This window comes from Gobio gobio, assembly GCF_949357685.1.
Source record: "Gobio gobio genome assembly, chromosome: 13".
Lineage (NCBI taxonomy): Eukaryota > Metazoa > Chordata > Actinopteri > Cypriniformes > Gobionidae > Gobio > Gobio gobio.
This window is the reverse complement of record NC_137106.1, coordinates 18,351,206-18,370,601: the sequence shown is the minus strand read 5'-3', so window position 1 is coordinate 18,370,601 and position 19,396 is coordinate 18,351,206. Positions and strand designations below refer to the sequence as shown.

The 19,396-nt window shown below is 41.7% G+C and overlaps 1 protein-coding gene across 4 annotated transcripts in view; it reads left to right on the top strand.

Annotated features, from left to right (window-relative positions):
• Positions 1–17,039, top strand: part of grhl1 (grainyhead-like transcription factor 1) — a 32,518-nt gene extending 15,479 nt beyond the window's left edge. For all 4 annotated transcript variants that reach the window (XM_079832501.1, XM_079832498.1, XM_079832500.1 and 1 more), the window contains exons 9-15: positions 4,805–5,051; positions 5,172–5,302; positions 9,532–9,560; positions 9,832–9,917; positions 11,824–11,909; positions 13,704–13,768; positions 15,514–17,039. In XM_079832501.1, coding sequence (XP_079688627.1) covers positions 4,805–5,051; positions 5,172–5,302; positions 9,532–9,560; positions 9,832–9,917; positions 11,824–11,909; positions 13,704–13,768; positions 15,514–15,628 — 759 coding nt within the window. In that variant the 3' untranslated portion in view covers positions 15,629–17,039. The remainder of the gene's footprint in view (positions 1–4,804; positions 5,052–5,171; positions 5,303–9,531; positions 9,561–9,831; positions 9,918–11,823; positions 11,910–13,703; positions 13,769–15,513) is intronic.
• Positions 17,040–19,396: the final 2,357 nt, after the last annotated feature.

The following is a 19,396-nucleotide window of genomic DNA, read 5'->3' as shown; positions in this document are numbered from 1 at the left end:
ACCGGTTTCCGTTCAAGATGTTGACAGCGAAACGCCTTTTCGAATGCGTTCGTCCACACGATTGGTTTGCAGCGATCGACCTGAAGGACGCCTACTTCCATGTCTCCATTTTGCCTCGACACAGACCGTTCCTACGGTTTGCTTTCGAGGGGCGGGCATATCAGTACGCAGTTCTACCATTCGGGCTATCTCTGTCCCCTCGCGTCTTTACGAAGATTGCCGAGGCAGCCCTTGCGCCCCTTCGGCAGCACGGGGTCCGCATCCTGAACTACCTCGACGACTGGCTCATACTGGGTCCCTCTCGAGAGCAGGTTTGCGGACACAGAGATCTGGTGCTCCATCACCTAGCCCGTCTGGGCCTTCGGGTCAACTGGGAGAAGAGCAAACTTTGCCCCGCGCAGAGGATCTCTTTTCTCGGTATGGATATCGACTCGGTCGCCATGTGCGCGCAGCTTTCGAGCGAGCGCGCGCAGTCTCTGCTGACTTCCCTTCGACAACTCGAGGGCAAGAGTGCGGTTCCACTGAAACACTTTCAGAGGCTCCTGGGGCATATGGCATCTGCAGCCGCGGTAACGCCGCTCGGATTGCTTCATATGAGACCGCTTCAGCACTGGCTACGCGATCGAGTCCCGAGATGGGCATGGCGGTCTGGCACGCTCCGGGTCCCAGTGACCCGGGCCTGCTTACAGACACTCACCCCGTGGTCGAACCTCAAGTTTCTACGGACCGGAGTGTCCTTAGAACGAGCTTCCCGGCATGTTGTTGTGACAACAGATGCATCATCCACGGGCTGGGGTGCCATGTGCAATGGACAAGCAGCCGCGGGCTCCTGGACAGGACCCCAGCGCCTTCTGCATGTCAATTGCCTCGAGTTACTGGCTGTACGGTTCGCCCTGCACCGCTTCCGAGCGTTGCTGAAGGGTCAACATGTGCTAGTCAGGACAGACAACACGGCCGTAGTAGCGTACATCAACCACCAGGGCAGTCTACGCTCCCACCGTATGTCTCACTTCGCCCGCCATCTCGTTTTGTGGAGTCAGAAGCGCCTGAGGTCCCTTCGTGCTGTCCACATCCCTGGAGACCTGAACTGTGCAGCCGACGAGCTGTCACGGTTTCAGCCTCTCCCCGGATAGTGGAGACTCCACCCCCAGACGATCCAGCTGATATGGGAACGGTTCGGCGACGCACAGGTAGATCTGTTTGCCTCCCAGGACTCTTCCCATTGCTCCCTGTTTTATTCCCTGACCGAGGGCACCCTCGGCACGGATGCACTGGCGCACAGCTGGCCGTCCGGGCTACGCAAGTATGCGTTTCCCCCAGTGAGCCTTCTTGCACGGGTACTGTGCAAGATCAGGGAGGACAAGGAGCAGGTCGTCTTGGTCGCCCCGCTTTGGCACGGCCAGACCTGGTTCCCAGAACTCTTACTCCTTGCGACAGCCCCTCCCTGGCCTATCCCTCTGAGACCAGACCTCCTGACTCAGAGACGGGGCACCTTTTGGCACCCGCGTCCAGCGTTCTGGAAGCTCCACGTGTGGCTTCTGGACGGGACACGGCAGGTTTGAGTAGCCTTCCACCTGCGGTGGTCGCTACCATCACTTCCGCTAGAGCTGAGTCTACACGACGTCTCTACGCGTTGAAGTGGAACCTCTTCGTCACATGGTGCTCTTCCCGCCAAGAAGACCCCTGGAAATGCCCGATCGGGTCCATGCTATCGTTTCTCCAGGAGGGGGTGGAGCGAAGGCTGTCTCCCTCCACCCTGAAAGTGTACGTGGCCGCAATATCTGCCTACCACGATCTCCTGGGAGACAAAAAGGTAAGTCAGCACGACCTGATCATCAGGTTCCTGAGGGGGGCGAGGAGACTGAATCCTCCTCGCTCTCCTCTCGTTCCCTCTTGGGACCTCTCAGTAGTCTTAAGTGCTCTGCAGAGGCCTCCCTTTGAGCCTTTGCGGTCGGCCGAGATTAAGTTCTTGTCTATGAAGACGGCTCTGCTGACCGCATTGGCCTCGCTTAAGAGGGTCGGGGACCTGCAAGCATTTTCGGTTGACGAAGCGTGCCTTGAGTTCGGGCCGGCTAACTCTCACGTGATCCTGAGACCCCGGCCCGGATATGTGCCCAAGGTTCCTACCACTCCGTTCCGAGATCAGGTGGTGAACCTGCAAGCGCTGCCTTTGGAGGAGGCAGACCCAGCCTTGGCATTGCTCTGTCCAGTACGCGCTCTCCGCGCCTACGTAGACATGACGCAGTGTTTCAGGACCTCAGACCAGCTCTTTGTCTGTTATGGTGGAGAGCGGAAGGGAAGCGCTCTCTCAAAGCAGAGGCTGTCTCACTGGATAGTGGACACCATTGTTTTGGCATACCAGCAGCAAGGCCGACCATGTCCCCTTGGTGTGAGGGCACACTCCACCCGGAGTGTGGCCTCCTCTTGGGCTCTAGCGCATGGCGCCTCGCTAACAGACATCTGCAGAGCTGCAGGCTGGGCGACACCCAACACATTCGCCAGATTCTACAATCTCCGAGTGGAGCCAGTGTCCGACTATGTACTCGCCCCTACGGGTGGCCGGTAATGGGCCAGGCTCAGGTGTCTTCGCTTGCTCGCCATTCCACTCCCATGACTGGATACGTGCGATATTTTCCTCAGGTGAGCTCCCCGAGAGCCCTGAGCTCCTCCAGCACTGTCGACGCCGACATCAGTTCAGTCTGCCCTTTCGAGCCCAGACCCTCATGTCCGGCCAGGTGCTCCGTGTGCATGGTTCCCCTCCGGCGACCCCCACACGAGTATTCCCACCGTAAGCCTCCTCAGTGAGCAGGTGTCTTTCCCTTGGCAAGTCCCTGCCACCCCTAGGGTTAAAAATCCACCTTCGGCTGGTACCCTAGAGATCTTCCATATGCAACCCTCAGCGGGTCATATGTGTATTCTCTAAGTCCTCCCTACGGTAGGCATCTTGGCATTCCCTCACTGGGATATGCTTCCCAGTGTACCTTGGTAATCCTGTGATAAGTGGGAGTCCTAGGGCCTTAAGTGGCGGGATCTCACACTTACGCAGGGCACTGGATGACAGCTGAGTGGCGTTGTTGAATAGGATCCCCCATTCGTTAGTCACTAACGTACGTCGTAGTGACTGAACGAAAGGGAACGTCTCGGTTACGTATGTAACCCTCGTTCCCTGAGGAGGGAACGGAGACGTACGTTTCCTTAGCCACGTCAGCTGTGCTGCCTGGAACGCGAGGAGTTCAGTCTTGGCTCCTGCAGCAGTAACATAATGCGATGTTCGCAGCGTACTTCCTTATATACCCACGAGGTGGGGCGGAGTTACGCATGCAAATTCCGCATGCCCATGGCATTGGCACTGCCATTGGGCGCTGTTGAATACGATGAAGATGATTGGCTTCTAAGCGAAACCCCCCATTCGTTAGTCACTAACGTACGTCTCCGTTCCCTCCTCAGGGAACGAGGGTTACATACGTAACCGAGACGTTTTTGTGTGCAAAAAAACCCTAAATAACGACTTACATAGTGATGACGATTTCAAAACAAGGCATCATGAAGCTTCGAAGCGTTATGAATCAGGGAGCCGAATCATGATTCGGATCGCGTGTCAAACCGCCAAACTGCTGAAATTTGGCGATTCAACCACTGATTCGACTCGCTGATTCATAACGCTTCGAAGCTTCATGATGCCTTGTTTTGAAATCGTCATCACTATGTAAGTCGTTATTTAGGGTTTTTTTGCCCACAAAAATTATTATCGCCGATTCATAAAGTTATTTTAGAACCACTGTAGTGAGATGGACTTTGTAACGACGTCTTTAGTACCTTTTAAGGGTCTTGAGAGTGTTAAGTGCATTGTGCCAATGGAGGCCTTTCAGAGTGATCAGATTTCAACTAAAATATCTTCATTTCGGTTCCGAAGATGAACGGAGGTCTTACGGGTGTCGAACGACATGAGGGTAAGTAATTAATGACATAATTTTCATTTTTGGGTGAACTAACCCTTTAATATAGATGAAATTGTAATAATCAACGTTTGAAATGCCACAGTTGTAGAATTAAACTTATATTTAATTAATCATACAATAAACAAATATTTGTTTCAATAGACCACGATGGAGGAGCACTTCCAGAATTCTCGAATTTAACCCAGTCTTAAAAACTTTGTGCTGTGATTCTATTTTGTTACCAAAAGGGGGCGACATATAATACAGATAATGGCATGACAGTCTTTCATCTGTCATAACAGATTTACTCCGTGCATTTGCAGAAAACAGAAATTATAAGTTCAAAACAAACGATGCTATCCACCGACTATAAAAAGGTCAAGCAAAAGCATTCAGGGCACTTTGAGGTTTTCTCATGGTTTTATTGTTTATTTCTGAAAATGTAAAAATGAATTATTTTTGTATTTATATGCTTATGGAACATTGTATTATGTTTGCATGGTTTGTAATGGAATTTCTTATATATTTTAAACATTCATTGCATAAGAGTATAAGGGTGTTGGTACGTGACAGGAGGGCCTCCGCTCAAGGATAGAATATGATGAACAAGTCTAAGAATGCACCATTGGCCTAGAGAGATACTATTCTGAGAGATGAAGCTATAAAAGAGGAATAATAGTCACACTCTGCAGGCACTCTCTGAATGACTGCATGATTTTTCTTGCAAGGAAATAAAAAATATCTTTAAAGACATTTGGAAATGTAGGTCTCTTATTCAGTGATATAATTGTATGTACCACAGCAATTTGTAACAAATGACGTAACAAACATTGTAACATTAATTGTTCCCTCTCTTCCCTCCTTAGATCTTCATTTCAGTGAATTGCCTGAGCACAGACTTCTCCTCTCAGAAGGGAGTGAAGGGCCTACCGCTCAACCTACAGATCGACACCTACAGCTACAACAACCGCAGTAATAAGCCTATCCACCGTGCATACTGCCAGATTAAGGTCTTCTGCGATAAGGGTGCAGAACGCAAGATCCGTGATGAGGAGAGGAAACAGTCCCGTAGGAAGGGCAAGTGCCCTGACGCCAACCCGGCCTTGGGAAACTGTAAGCACAGCTTCAGGTTTTTACTTTGATGCATAGATTTTAACTGACCCGAGTTGAAACATAAGACTAGAGCTCCTGAGAGACTTGTTTTTCACTCTATCCGTGGCCCATTTTTCTCAGTTGGGCCAGATGTCAAGGTGCCCCTCATGCACAAGCGCAGCGACATCACTGTCTTCAAGACAATGACAGAGTTCGAGACGCAGCCTGTTCTTTTTATCCCCGACATCCATTTCGCCACCTTCCAGCGCCATGTGAGTACCAATCCTTAACAACTTTTTAATGCACACGTTTCATATTTAAAAATATCAGATAAGTTACAGTTTCAGATGACCTCTTTGGGGGTCAATAAGTGCATTTCAGGTGTATCGACCAAAAAAAAAGGTCAAAATTATGATATTCGCAGCTTTTCAACATTTAGGTCTTGTCAGACTTATGGAACTCAAATGCACTGTGCTCTACAGGTGTACACCTGACATGCAGATTATGCAGTGTGTGTTATGACACTGGTGATAAGATTCGAAGATAGGAGAATGTATGATAATGTACATTTTGCAGCATGTGAGCAGCACAACCATATAGTTTAGATTATGATTTTGACCTCATTAACTCTGCCATTAGCAACCCCTGAATCTTATCTGTTAGGCTTAGCCACGATGGTACAATCAGGGAAAACTGAATGACACCAGAATGCTGGTGCGAGAACGGGGGAATCCACAGAGCAAATTGGCTTTTGTTTAAACAGTTTATGACATTTTCCCAAAAGAAGAACTTATACAATATGGGTTATTAAACACAGTGTAAAAATTTATGAAAATGCACTCAGTGGCTTAGAACAAAAAGATTGTTGACTGATCACTCAGTCAATCAATCATTAAAAGATGAATTTAAAGGGATAGTTCACCCAAAAATGAAAATTCTGTCCTTAATTACTCACCCTCATGTTGTTTCAAGCCCGTAAGACCTTCATTCATCTTTGGAACACAAATGAAGATTTTTTTGATGAAATCCGAGAGCTCTCTGACCCCTCCATGGACAGCATTTTAATGAACACTTTCAAGGCCCAGAAAGGCAGGAAAGACATAAATAGTCCATGTGACTCCAGTGGTTCAACCCTAATTTTATGAAGCGACGAGAATACTTTTTGCACGCAAAAACAAACAAAAATAACGACTTTATTTAACTATTTCTTCTCGTCTGTGTCAGTCATCTACTGAGTTTACGTTGACCAGCTCCTGTGTCAGCATCACATGCATGCGTTGTGGTGCTCACCTGAACAGCATCGGCCAATGGTGAGCCGGCATTCCTGCGTAACTCTGAAGCAATGTACTGTATTTACTATGTCAATAGGCGACTGACACAGACGAGAAGAGATTGCTGAATAAAGTCGTTATTTTTGTTTGTTTTTTTGCACATAAAAAGTATTCTCAACGCTTCATCAAATTAAAATTGAACCACTGTAGTCATATGGACTATTTTAATGATGTCTTTACCTTTCTGGGCCTTGAAAGTGTTAAATTGCTGTCTATGGAGGGGTCAGAGAGCTCTCGGAATTCATCAAAAATATATTAATTTGTGTTCCGAAGATGAACGAAGGTCTTATGGGTTTGGAACGACATGAGGGTGAGTAATTAATTTTCATTTTTGGGTGAACTAACCCTTTAAAGAATGGCCATTTGCAGGTGCATATTTTGCTGACCCTGGAACAACATTCCTGTCTGAAAATTTTGTCCTAACCCTACCCATAACGTTTCCCTAAAATCAGAGGGAAATGACAGGTGAATGACACTGATGTAGAAGCACCAAACCCTGGTTGTAAGCCTAAACTTGACAGTAAACTTGTCCCTCAAATCTGATTGGTTGATTGGAATGTTGTTCCAGGATCAACAAAGATGTTGATCCAGGAACATGTTGTACTTGGTGAAATCAGGTTCACCAACTTTTTTTTGTTGTTGTCCCCAGAGAACCAGTGCCACCATGTACAAAATGTACAATGTACAAAATAAGCAATATAAATATATTAATTACAATTTACTAAATGACAATGTAATTTATTAATAAAAAATATTATTACTATGATTATATATTTCGAAAATTAACCTCTTATCTTCTCATCAATTATTTTTTATCTGACCTAGTCAAACCTCAGTGATCTTTTTTTTTATCTCCAATGTGTGGTTTCTTGCCAAAAATATTAATGATCTAAATGTCAGTAGTACCAATATGACGAAGCAACCTAACAGAATAATTTGAGTTCCCCATTATCGTCCACATATAAGTGGCTTTGTGTAAAAGCATATTGATATCATTTCAGTGCTCTTTATTGCATGCGTGAGAGCAGACTAACATTTCACAGAAAAGCCAGATTGTAGTTGGGTCACGGTGACCGGAATGATGCAGCCAGTTGGAAGGAATATAGTTGTTTCTCATGGTTATGAAATCTGGAATTTATGGCATGGGTTTGGCTGTTATCAGAGGGTTATTGGCAAGGAATCACATGTGCAGCCCACACACGCTTTCTTAACGAATCAAAACATGCCTAATTTGTCCTGCCAGCTTTATTCAGAGTACCATCCAGGTTACCAAATACCATATACATCAATAGTAGGGTACAAACAAACAGAAACAAAATATATTTTAAAAAGTAAAGATCCTATAATAACTTAACATAGCTTTTATATGATATTTTATTATATTATATGATTAATATGATGGTTTATTATAAATATGGTGATTATCTCTAAGGTGGACACCTAACATAATATATGATATTTATATGTCATGTCAACAAATGGAAAAGTCAGCCGGCTGTTTATCATCATGTTAATTATTGTGCCTTTAGCCCCAACAGCAGGTGCACCTTTCAGGCCAAATAACATTCTTTAACATTCTTCGGTTATTGAATAATTGTTGCTTTAATTTTTAACATTTTGTTATCAAAAAACATTAATATTAGATCAACTTTGCATTGCTGTCCGCGATCACGTCAAGGATCGGCCAAATTTCCACGTGCATCATCAAAAGTGGTTGTTAAGAAAAGTGCTGAGCAGAATTTTGAACCATGTAGTGGTTTAAAAGAAAATGTGTGCCTTTAGCCCCATCACTGACTCGCATGTCTTTTAACTTAAGGTTCTTAGACCTGGAAGTTATTTTTAAATCAGTTTCTTGGTAGAACCCTTCCTTTAACTTCACCTTCCACCTTTAACTGCTCACCCATACGGCTAAAATCACATGACTCCTCATTCTGTAGGAAAGCAAATGTTAGACACTGTCCTTAAACATGACCTTTGATCATCAGTAGCTGTGTGACATTGATGAGTATATCTAGAGCCAAAAATAAACCTGGCTATTTACTCTTTACTAAAATCACACACACACAAAAAAAGGGAAAAAGAAATATGAACGTTGCCATACTTTTGAATGAAGCAAGTTTAGAGCCACGGGAGGATGTTAATGTGCTTTTATGTGCTTATGCAATGCACCTGTGTTGATTCAAATGTTCTGAATGGTCTGCTTTATGAGGGTCTGAAAGCTTTTGTATCGAGTTTACATTGCAGTGTGCAGGACCTAAAGCAAAAAAAAAAAAAAGTTAATAGTTTAACCCAGTGCTCTTCTGTAGCGCGACTGCGGTGGTCCCGCAGGGGGTTATTGTTTCATCTCAAACAGATTGTTGTGGAATAAAACAAAGAAGTTTAAAAACTAAAGTTCAGCTGAATGTTTATTTTTTCAACCACATTAAAATGTATTAAGTAAAATTAAAATGTAACATTTTAAAGACGTTCCAATGTGAGCTTCATGTAAATATACAGTAGAACGATAGAAACCTTTATTGTTTAAACGTTTGGGGTCAGTAAGTTTTTTTTAAAGAGTCTCTGATGCTCATCAAGGCTGCATTTATTTGATTAAATATACAGTAAAAACAGTAATATTTTGAAATATTTTGAAACAAATTTTAATTTATTCCTCTGATGCAAAGCTGCATTTTCAGCATCATTAATCCGGTCCTTAGTGTCACATGATCTTTCAGAAATCATTATAATATTTTGGTTTGGTGCTCAAATAACATTTCTTATTATTATCAATGTTGAAAACAGTGCTGCTTAATACTTTTGAGGAAACTGTGATACATTTTTTTTTCAGGATTCTTTGATGAATTTATTTGAAATTTGTAGCAATGTAACAGTATTTGCTGTCACTTTTGATAAATTTAATGTCCTTCTTAAAAAAAAAAAATCTTACTGACCCCAAACTTTTGAATGTTAGTGTATATTTATATTCTGTTATTTTCGGCCAGACTTAAAAAAAAAAAAAAAAAACCTAACATTCAATATGTTACTGGAAGACTCTTTATGCACCACGGGACATAACTCTACAATACCTCCTTATTCTGAAATAATTAAGGCATTTTTTAACAAATGTTAAATTAACTTTTAAAAAGTCTATATTTTTTGTTAATGCTGTGTTGTGTCTTTTCTCATTATAGCCTTTCTCACCGGAGGACTCAGAGGAAGGGTAAGTTTCTGTCTTTTACCTTCTTTGTGCTCATTTTGTTCAAGACAGGGGGAGGATTCAAAATGTGCATTATATAGCAAATAGCCTTTAGCTTTGCCCTGGAGCGCTGCTCCCTGTATAGCTTTTTCAGGAAATGTGTGTCATTGGTAATGATGTACTCGTTAGCGCCTCCTTTTTTCTTTTGGGATGGTGGTTTTCTCAGTAATACACTCATCTGCTGCATCTCCTTTCCTTTTCTCCTCACACGTCCTCTTTCCATCATGTTCTTCAGTTCAGCTATGAAGAGATTACCTTATTCCGAGGAGGAGTTTGGATCACCTCCCAATAAGCTGACAAGGATGGATGAGCCCAAAAGAGGTGTGTTTTAACTGGAACTGGGTTGTATGTCATTTGTTTTGTCCCTGCTGTGGATAAGACCGATTTTGGGGTATTTCTGTGTTTTTCAGTATTGCTGGTGCTACAGTATCAGCGCTGTTGATGTGCAATGCCATTTGGTTGCTGGCGAGTAACCGCACACAAAAACACTCTAATTCAAAACACATTTGCTCTCTTCCAAAACCTAGTACGCTGCCTATGGTGGATACCTCATAAGATGCCTTGTTTAAGACAAATTCAAAGGCAGCATCACATGTATCATTCAAGGAGAAAGCAATCCCACAATGCACTGTTACAAGCTCAGTAAAAAAAACCAAATCAAGATGGCGGACGGTTGAATTTAAAGGGTTAGTTCACCCCAAAAATTCTGCCCTTAATTACTCACCCTCATGTCGTTTCAAACCCATAAGACCTTTGTTCATCTTCGGAACACAAATGAAGATATTTTGATGAAATCCGAGAGCTTTCTGTTCACGTGAGCACAATGACGCATGTGTGTGATGCTGACGCAGGAGCTGACCAATAATGAGCCGGCATTCTCACGTAAAAACCGGAAGCGCTGAACTGTTTTTACGGCGTGAACAGCGTAGAAGACTGACACAGAAGAGAGGAAATGGTTGAATAAAGTCATTATTTTTGTTTGTTTTTGCACACAAAAAGTATTCTCATTGCTTCACTGTACCACTGTACTCACATGGACTATTTTAACAATGTCCTTACTACCTTTCTGGACATTGAAAGTGGTAATAACGTTGCTGTCTATGTGGGGCCAGAAAGCTCTTGGATTTCATCAAAAATATCTTAATTTGTGTTCTGAAGATGAACAAAAGTCTTACGGGTTAGGAACGACATGAGGGTGAGTAATTCATGACAGAATTTTCATTTTTAGATGAACTGAAAAGTATCCATAAAATAGTATATAACACATAATAATATTCAATAATAATTAATGAATATAATAAATATTATCGAATAATTGTAAAAAATATAATAATGATAATAAATGTTAAAATATTGTTTTTCATTTGGATTATTACAGTCACTCTACCAAGTGTTCCAGGTGGTCACTTATGAGGTTCCATGACGTTAGGATTGCCTATGTAGGTAGTAGGTAGTGAGGCAGCTGACTATAGGTTTTGGAACAGAGCTATTGTTTTTACCCTGATAGGTCCTAATTATAGAGCAGTGTGTCTCAGCATTTCAGAGGCAATCACTGCTGCTTAGATCACTTCAACAAGATGTAGAGCCAAACATCTGTTCTGTAAAAAAACAAACAAAAAAAACAACAGAAAGTTGCAGGTCACTGGAGGCTGCTAGCCCTCCCAACACGATGCCTTGTCTCTCTCTGGCCAACCTCTGCTTGTTTTCCTGTTAAATAGCAGTCATGGTCAGCCATGTGTGGGTTTGTGTGGGTGTGTGTGTTTGTATCTTAAAAAAAAAAAAAAAAAAAAAAAAAAACAACACTTCTTGCCAAAGGCAACACATTGCCTTTGGAATAGGATGTAATATTTGTAATCTGTGTACTCCGGACTGTCCACATAACTGAAAGTCCCTTGCTTTAAGCATAGTGTTCCCAGTAATGGCTTGGGATGCAGCCCAGTCCTTCTGGATTTTCAGGTGAAAGGGGAGCGCAAGTCAGTGTGACTTGCACTAGACATGATCAGCAACTCCAACTACAGGGAACAGCATGTGAGATACAAAGTCATTAAAAGCATGCGTTAGAAAAACATATCATATCATCTGCCACATGAACGTCTTGGCAGATGACTTAGACTTTACTTTCTGGTTTATTTTGGTTTGCGAATCTGACCTCACTTTCAAGAATACTGGGCTTGCAGTTTTATGCATGACTGACCATATAGCTGACCACATTTCTCTGCTTTTGCAGTTTTGCTGTATGTGCGAAAGGAGACAGAGGAAGTGTTTGATGCTCTCATGCTGAAAACTCCTACAGTAAAAGGCCTAGTGGAAGCGGTGAGTTCACTTCTCTTTCCCCAAATGTCCACATTCAAAATGATCAGTGCAGTCTGCTAAGGCAAGCTTTTGCTCATATGGGTTAGGAAATTTAACACATTCCCATGATGAATTGCGATGAGCTCGAGTCTAAAAAAATTAATCCAAAATAGAGGACGTTGAAAACTATCCAACTATAATAATAAGTTACATTATATACTTTTCTGGGTACTCAAAGCACTTTACATATAGAAGGGGGGTCTCCTCAACCACCATCAATGTGCAGAATCTGGATGATGTGACGGCAGCCATATTGCGCCAGAACACCCACCAGGATGCCAGGGTTACACCCTTGCTCATTTTCCGAAGGACATACTGGGATTTTTAATGACCACTAAGAGTCAGGACCTTGGCTTAACGTCTCATCCAAAGGACAGCTATGCACGTCAACAATCGAGGATGCCTGCTTTATTTAAATCAATTCCTGGTCAAGGCAAATCATGCGTCTTGTTAGAAGACATGTGCCGTCACGTTTTGAAACAATCATACTTATAATTTCCCCCCGGATGATGATGAAATTGATAAGTGAGCTAAAAACACTAAGAATACCTCAGCAAATAAAACTACTAATACAAGCAACTATACATCTTTAATATTCCATTGCCTTTAGTGGAGGGTTATTTAAGGGCATGTTCACAGAAAGAATAGAGAAAAACATGTTCTAAACATTGTAATAGTATCATTTTGTTTAGTAATGCATCCTTTAATTGCACCACACAAACAGACAATAACAGCATGTTGCTGTTGCAAAAAAATGTTGCAGCACGGCACCTCCCAGAGAAATTCAGGAAAAAAGAAAAGAAAAACAAGGCCAGAGAAGTGCAGTAACAGCATGTGGTCAGTGCAGAAAAGTCCCTGAAATTAGAGTCTGAAGCAGGGTGATTTAATAGGGACATTGAGTTACGTAGCAGGAGATTGACTGTCAACAGGCTGCCTGCATTAAAACATAACAGGAGGCCACGATGTGAATCACACTGCCTCAAAAACCTAAACAGCTAATAAAGACAAAAGCTGGCATGGGCTATACAGGGTTCTCCGGCAGGCATAAGAAAGTGTGCGTGTTTTTGTGTGGTGTGCGTAACAGAATGATTTCCAAGCATTGCAACACTTCAGCCAGCTATGAGAATGAGGAAAGGGAATGTTAGGATAACGTCAGGGGGGTTAGGAAAACATTAAGCTGAACCACTCGTATCCCGAAATAAGATGCACTTTGATACTAGTTGGCTTGAAAATGTACTTAAGTCTACAAATGTTCAATTTAATAAGTGCATAAAGAGTTGCATTACTTTACTTATGAGTTAAAAAATTACTACTTTAAAAGGATAGCTCACCCCAAAATTAAAATTCTGTCATCATTTACTCACCCTCATATTGTTCCAAACCTGGAACACAAAAGAAAGATATTTGGAGAATGTATTTTTTGTGTTTTTCCCCCCATTTGCAATGAAAGTAATAGCAATAGTAAACAAAGCTGTTTAGTTAATATTCTTCAAAATATCATCTTTTGAAATTTGCCCATGCTTTTCAAGACTTTTTATTGTGACCTGCTTGTTTTGAGTCTTTTGGCCATTCTAAAAGTGTCATTATATAAGTGTACTTGCAGAGAAATACAGAAACACTTCATAATTATTGTGCTGAGTTGCTTAAATGATCCATTGCCATGTACTGCAAATAACAATAACTTATATGTCAGATAGACACAGTAATATAAAGTGCTACTTCTGGCACCTGCTAATGGATTTTGCTCTCCACCAGATTTCAGAGAAATATGAAGTTCCTCTTGAGAAGATGGGAAAAGTCTTCAAGAAATGCAAGAAAGGGTAAGACACGCAGATTCCTTTAAACCAGGGCTGTCAATTGATAACATTGTATAGAGCATGATTTGCATTAAATTCATTATTTATTACTAATATAATATTTTAATGTGATATATATATATATACACTGATCAGGCATAACATTCTGACCACTGACAGTTGAAGTGAATAACACTGATTATCTTTTCATCACGGCACCTATTAGTGGGTGGGATATATTAGGCAACAAGTGAACATTTTGTCCCCAAAGTTGATGTGTTAAGAGCAGGAAAAATGGGCAAGTGTAAGGATTTGAGCGAGTCTGACAAGGGCCAAATTGAGATGGCTAGCCCAGTGGTTTTCATACCTGTCATGGAGGCACCCCAGCCCTGCACATTTTGTATTGAATTTATCACATCTAATTTAGTTCTTGCAATCTAACGAGCTGATGTGTTGAATCAGGTGTGATAAATGAGGGAGACACTAAATGTGCTGGGCTGGGCTGCTTCCATGACAGGTTTGAAAACCACTGGGCTAGACGACTGGGTCAGAGCATCTCCAAAACTGCAGCTCTTGTGGAGTGTTCCCGGTCTGCAGTGGTCAGTATCTGTCAAAAGTGGTCCAAGGAAGGAACAGTGGTGAACCGGCGACAGGGTCACTCCAAGGCTCATTGATGCAAGTGGGGAGTGAAGGCTGGCCCGTGTGGTCCAATTAAACAGACACGCTACTGTAGCTCAAATTGCTAAAAGAAGTTAATGCTGGTTCTGATAGAAAGGTGTCAGAAAGAATACACAGTGCATTGCAGACCAGTCAGGGTGCCCAAGCTGACCCCTGTCCACTGCCGAAAGCGCCAACAGTGGGCATGTGAGGATCAGAACTGGACCACGGAGCAATGGAAGATGGTGGCCTGGTCTGATGAATCACATTTTCTTTTACATCACGTGGATGGCCGGGTGCGTGTGCATCACTTACCTGGGGAACACATGGCACCAGGATGCACTATGGGAAGAAGGCAAGCCGGCGGAGGCAGTGTGATGCTTTGGGCAATGTTCTGCCGGGAAACCTTGGGTCCATCCATGTGGATGTTACTTTGACACATACCACCTATCTAAGCATTGTTGCAGACCATGTACACCTTTTAATGGAAACGGTATTCCCTGGTGGCTGTGGCTCTTTCAGCAGGATAATGCGCCCTGCCACAAATCTAAAATGGTTCAGGAATGGTTTGAGGAGCACAACAAGTTTGAAGTGTTGACTTGGCCACCAAATTCCCCAAATCTCAATCCAATCGAGCATCTGAGGGATGTGTTGAACAAACAAGTCCGATTCATGGAGGCCCCACCTCACAACTTACAGGACTTAAAAGATCTGCTGCTAACATCTTGGTGCCAGATACCACAGCACACCTTTAGGGGTCTAGTGGAGTCCATGCCTCGATGGGTCAGGGGGACCAACACAATATATGCCTGATCAGATATATAATATATCCATTTATAAATGATATATATATATATATATATGGCAACAATTTAGTTTAGGGTCCAATTCTCACTATTAACTAGTTGCTTTTTAGCATACATATTACTAGGATATTGGCTGTTTATTATTAATTATTAAAGTATGACCATATATTTAATCAAAATTGATTTGTATTAATTTAATTATATTTATGAATGTATCTCACATATTTCCTTTGATTAGTCACTGAACCACAGTCAGTCAAGGGTAAAACTAAACCATAGTATCTCACCATCTCTACTTTGTTTCAGGATCATGGTAAACATGGATGATAACATCATCAAACACTACTCCAACGAGGACACCTTCCAGATCCAGATAGAGGAAATGGGAGGAATGATTAAGCTCACACTGACAGAGATTTGAGAGTTATTTTTGAGTCATCCTACAGACTGGTTTACACAAGTCCACAGACCCTTCCTCCAACTCTATAAGGATACCAGAAATCCCTCAGCAACTCGCTGTCATTTTTTTGTATAGTCTAATGAACAGTTTTTGGGTTAAGTATATGAGCCTTAAGTACTTTGTGAATTGAGAGTGAAATAGCCTGATGTAGAGTATCTCTTTCAAGTGTTTCTTCCAAACACCTTAAAGGTTTTGAGCCATATTTTCTCATTTTCCTCAGTATAAGCAAACAGCTGTGGCTTTTTACTACTTCTCATTTGTTTTGTGCCTCTGAAAGAGATCACAAAAACGATTTACTCTTTGCTTTCCTGTTTAACGTCATAGCACTGGAGACACTAATCTCTAAAAAGGACGAATGAACAGGGTGTTACTTCTGTAGTAAAATGGGTTTGGGGAATCCTATTTGCTTCGCTGTATTGATACAAATACCCTGAGCAGTATTTAGTGAGTACAGTATATCATCCCTTGCTCAGCAACTCCATGAGGTGCCACAAGCACTGTGTGTGTGTCTGTGTGTCTGTCTGTTCATGTGCATTACGATTTATAAATGTAGTGCAACAACAACCTTTTTTTAACCAACAAATGGTCTCAGACTTTCCCCAAAGTCTGGCATTATATGAACAAATAAGGTCCATACATCAGGCCCTCTGATGAATCCTTCAGGAGGTATTTTCAAAATGTGATCCACAGAGAATCAGTATAAACTTATTCTGTTTTTTTTTATTTTTATTTTTTTTTACAAAACAACAATACAGATTCATAAACATTATTCTTTATTGTTGGTGAATGAACTGTAATGCTCTACAAACATGCCAAGAAACCCTACACATTTACAACATAAATTTGCAATCAGATAAAGTTCCTATATCAGTTTTGCCCAAAAAACATTGATGCACATATCTTTAAAAATCATCAAATAAGTAGTATTGCATTTTGTTTATTTGGTTACACCATAACCATTATATGATGCCCCATAAACTGCTGTTACTTTTGTTGTATGTACAGGTTTTAAATCATTTTTGCATCTAAATGTTTTCTTAATAACTGATACACTCTTTTGTATCATTTATTGTGTATATATTTATTACTGGGATGGGACTTTTTTTATAACTATAGCAAAAGGTCAATTTTCTAAAGTATCTTTTTTAATTTAGAAATGAAATCATTCTAAATGATCTATTTATGCAAATGGGAATTTTTTTTAGTTTGTTATTAATGTCTGATTTGGTTTTAATGTGCATTTTAAGTGTTCTTATAGGCAAAGCTATTATTTTCCTTTACTTAACTGTTAGTCAGACAGACATGTTAGTTTCTTTTTGTATCAAATACACATCTTAAGCTCCAATAAAAGCCACTTGGGACTGTGTATTTTATTTGGCGGTCTGTGTATTCTGTGGTTTTCAGCTAGCTGTATCCAAAGCAGTTGTCATGGAAACAGGCTGTGCTCCAATAGCCCATCTGTCTGGTGGACAGGAAGTGGCCAGCTAAATAGAGAGTGAGTGTCTTGAATCAGAAGTGGCCTCAAATACCCTCTCAGCCTCAGTTTACCTCCTTTAAGTTCCTTCTTGAAGAACATATTCACTCTTCTCCGGGGAGGAACCAGATTACCTGTAATGCACAAAAATATATATATTTTAATATCACTAACAATATTCTACATCTACAATACATCTGAAACATGAGTGCATATAATACACTGATCAGCCACAATATTGACAGGTGAAGTGAATAACATTATATGTTATTGTATTGTTACAATGGCACCTATCAATTGGTGGGTTATATTGGCCAGCAAGTGAACAGTCGGTTGCTGAATTCGGAGCGGCATACTAGTATACAGCACTTACTATTTTCAGCATATCTTTCTATGGCAGAAATAGTAAGAGTAGTATGCGGTTCCGAACTCAGTATTTCATGTATTGGAAGAAGCACAATTGGGCAAGTGAAAAGATCTGAGTTACATGGGCCAAATAGTGATTGCTAGAAGATTGGGTCAGAGCATCTCCAAAACGGCATGTTATGTGGGGTGTTCCCACTATGCAGTGGTTAGTGCCTAGCAAAAATGGTGCAAGAAAGGACAACCGGGTCATGGGTGCTCAAGGCTCACTAATGCACACGGGGAGCGAAGGCTAGCCCATCTGGTACGATCACACAGAAGAGCTACTGTAACTCAAATAGCTGAAAACCTTAATGCTGCCCTTGATAGAAAGGTCACAGTTCATCGCATTTTGCTGTGTACGGGGCTGCTTAGCCGCAGACTGGTCAGAGTGCCCATGATGACCCTTGTCCACCACCGAAAGCACCTACAATGGGCACATGCGCATCAGAACTGGACCGCAGAGCAATGGAAGGTGGCCTGGTCTGATGTATCACGTTTTCTTTCAGATCACCAGGATAGCCTGGTGCGTGTGTGTCGTTTATCTGGGGGAGAGATGGCAACAGGGTGCACTATGGGAAGGCGACAAGTGTGACGCTTTGGGCAATGTTCTGCTAGGAAACATTGGGGCCTAGCATCCATGTGGATGTTACTTTGACACGTACCACCTACCTAAACATTGTTGGAGACTATGTACACCCCTTCATGGCAATGGTGTTCCCTGATGGCAGTGACATCTATCAGCAGGATAACGCGCCCTGCCACTCTGGGATACAAAAATATTATTTGAGGAACATGACAAAGAGTTCAAAGTGTTGCCTTGGCATGGCAAAATCTGTGAAGGCCAACCTCGCAACTTGCAGGATTTAAAGGATCTGTTGCTATATATATATATATATATGTATAAAAAATATCTGTTTATTTATTTTATTTTTTCCAAAACATACTGTTTTAATCTTTACATTTTTGGGGGGAGACTTCATGAGTTTATAGTATTTCTATCCACATTATTTCCATGAATGGTATTTTTTCTGCATTTTACAGTTCCTGATGCTGACAATCAGTGCAGGATAATACAGAGCCCATGTGTTGCTCTCAAGTTCTGTCATTATCAGCAAAGTTTGGCCTGTGTTTCCCAAAACCATAGTTCCAATGAACCTTCGCAAACAGCTTCACAAAGTTGTGTGGTTGGAACGACAACCCTCAACCTGCAGGTTAGAAGCATAGTTTCTTGTTTGGACCTAATAAATCCTTACCCTGAGCAAAATAAGTAAGCTGACATTCAGTGCAATCTGTATCTTTTATTTACATCTTTTAATTTGTCAAGTGATTAAAAGTGCCGTTTTGATGTGTAAATGTGATCTAGTATGTCAGAAGGCGCTTATGATTGAATATGGAAAGCAAAAATTCAGAAATAAGAAAAGATCTCAAAAAGGATTACTAAAACATTATTACTCCACCACCTGAGTTTAATTATTAACCAACGTGGTTGATCAAACGAAAAATTTGCGACAATATGCTTTCGGGAAATTGTTGTGACAACCAGTTGATTTCTTCAACGATGCATCATACTATGGTCATTAAGCAGAGAGTTATGTCGTTGTACAAGAATCGCACCCCAGGATAGTTTTTACCCGAAGAAATTTAGCGTCACAACAATGCGGAGAGCAATCGGCTTTGTGTTTCACCTCTCCATCTTTCTTCCACACTCTACAGTATTCCATGAACCCATTTTGTCCTCTAACCTTATAATATTAACTTCACCTAACGTAATGGATTCAGCTTCATTCCTTAACTCTTTCCCTGCCAGCGTTTAAAAAAAAAAGTTGCTAGCCACCGCCAGGGTTTTTGAT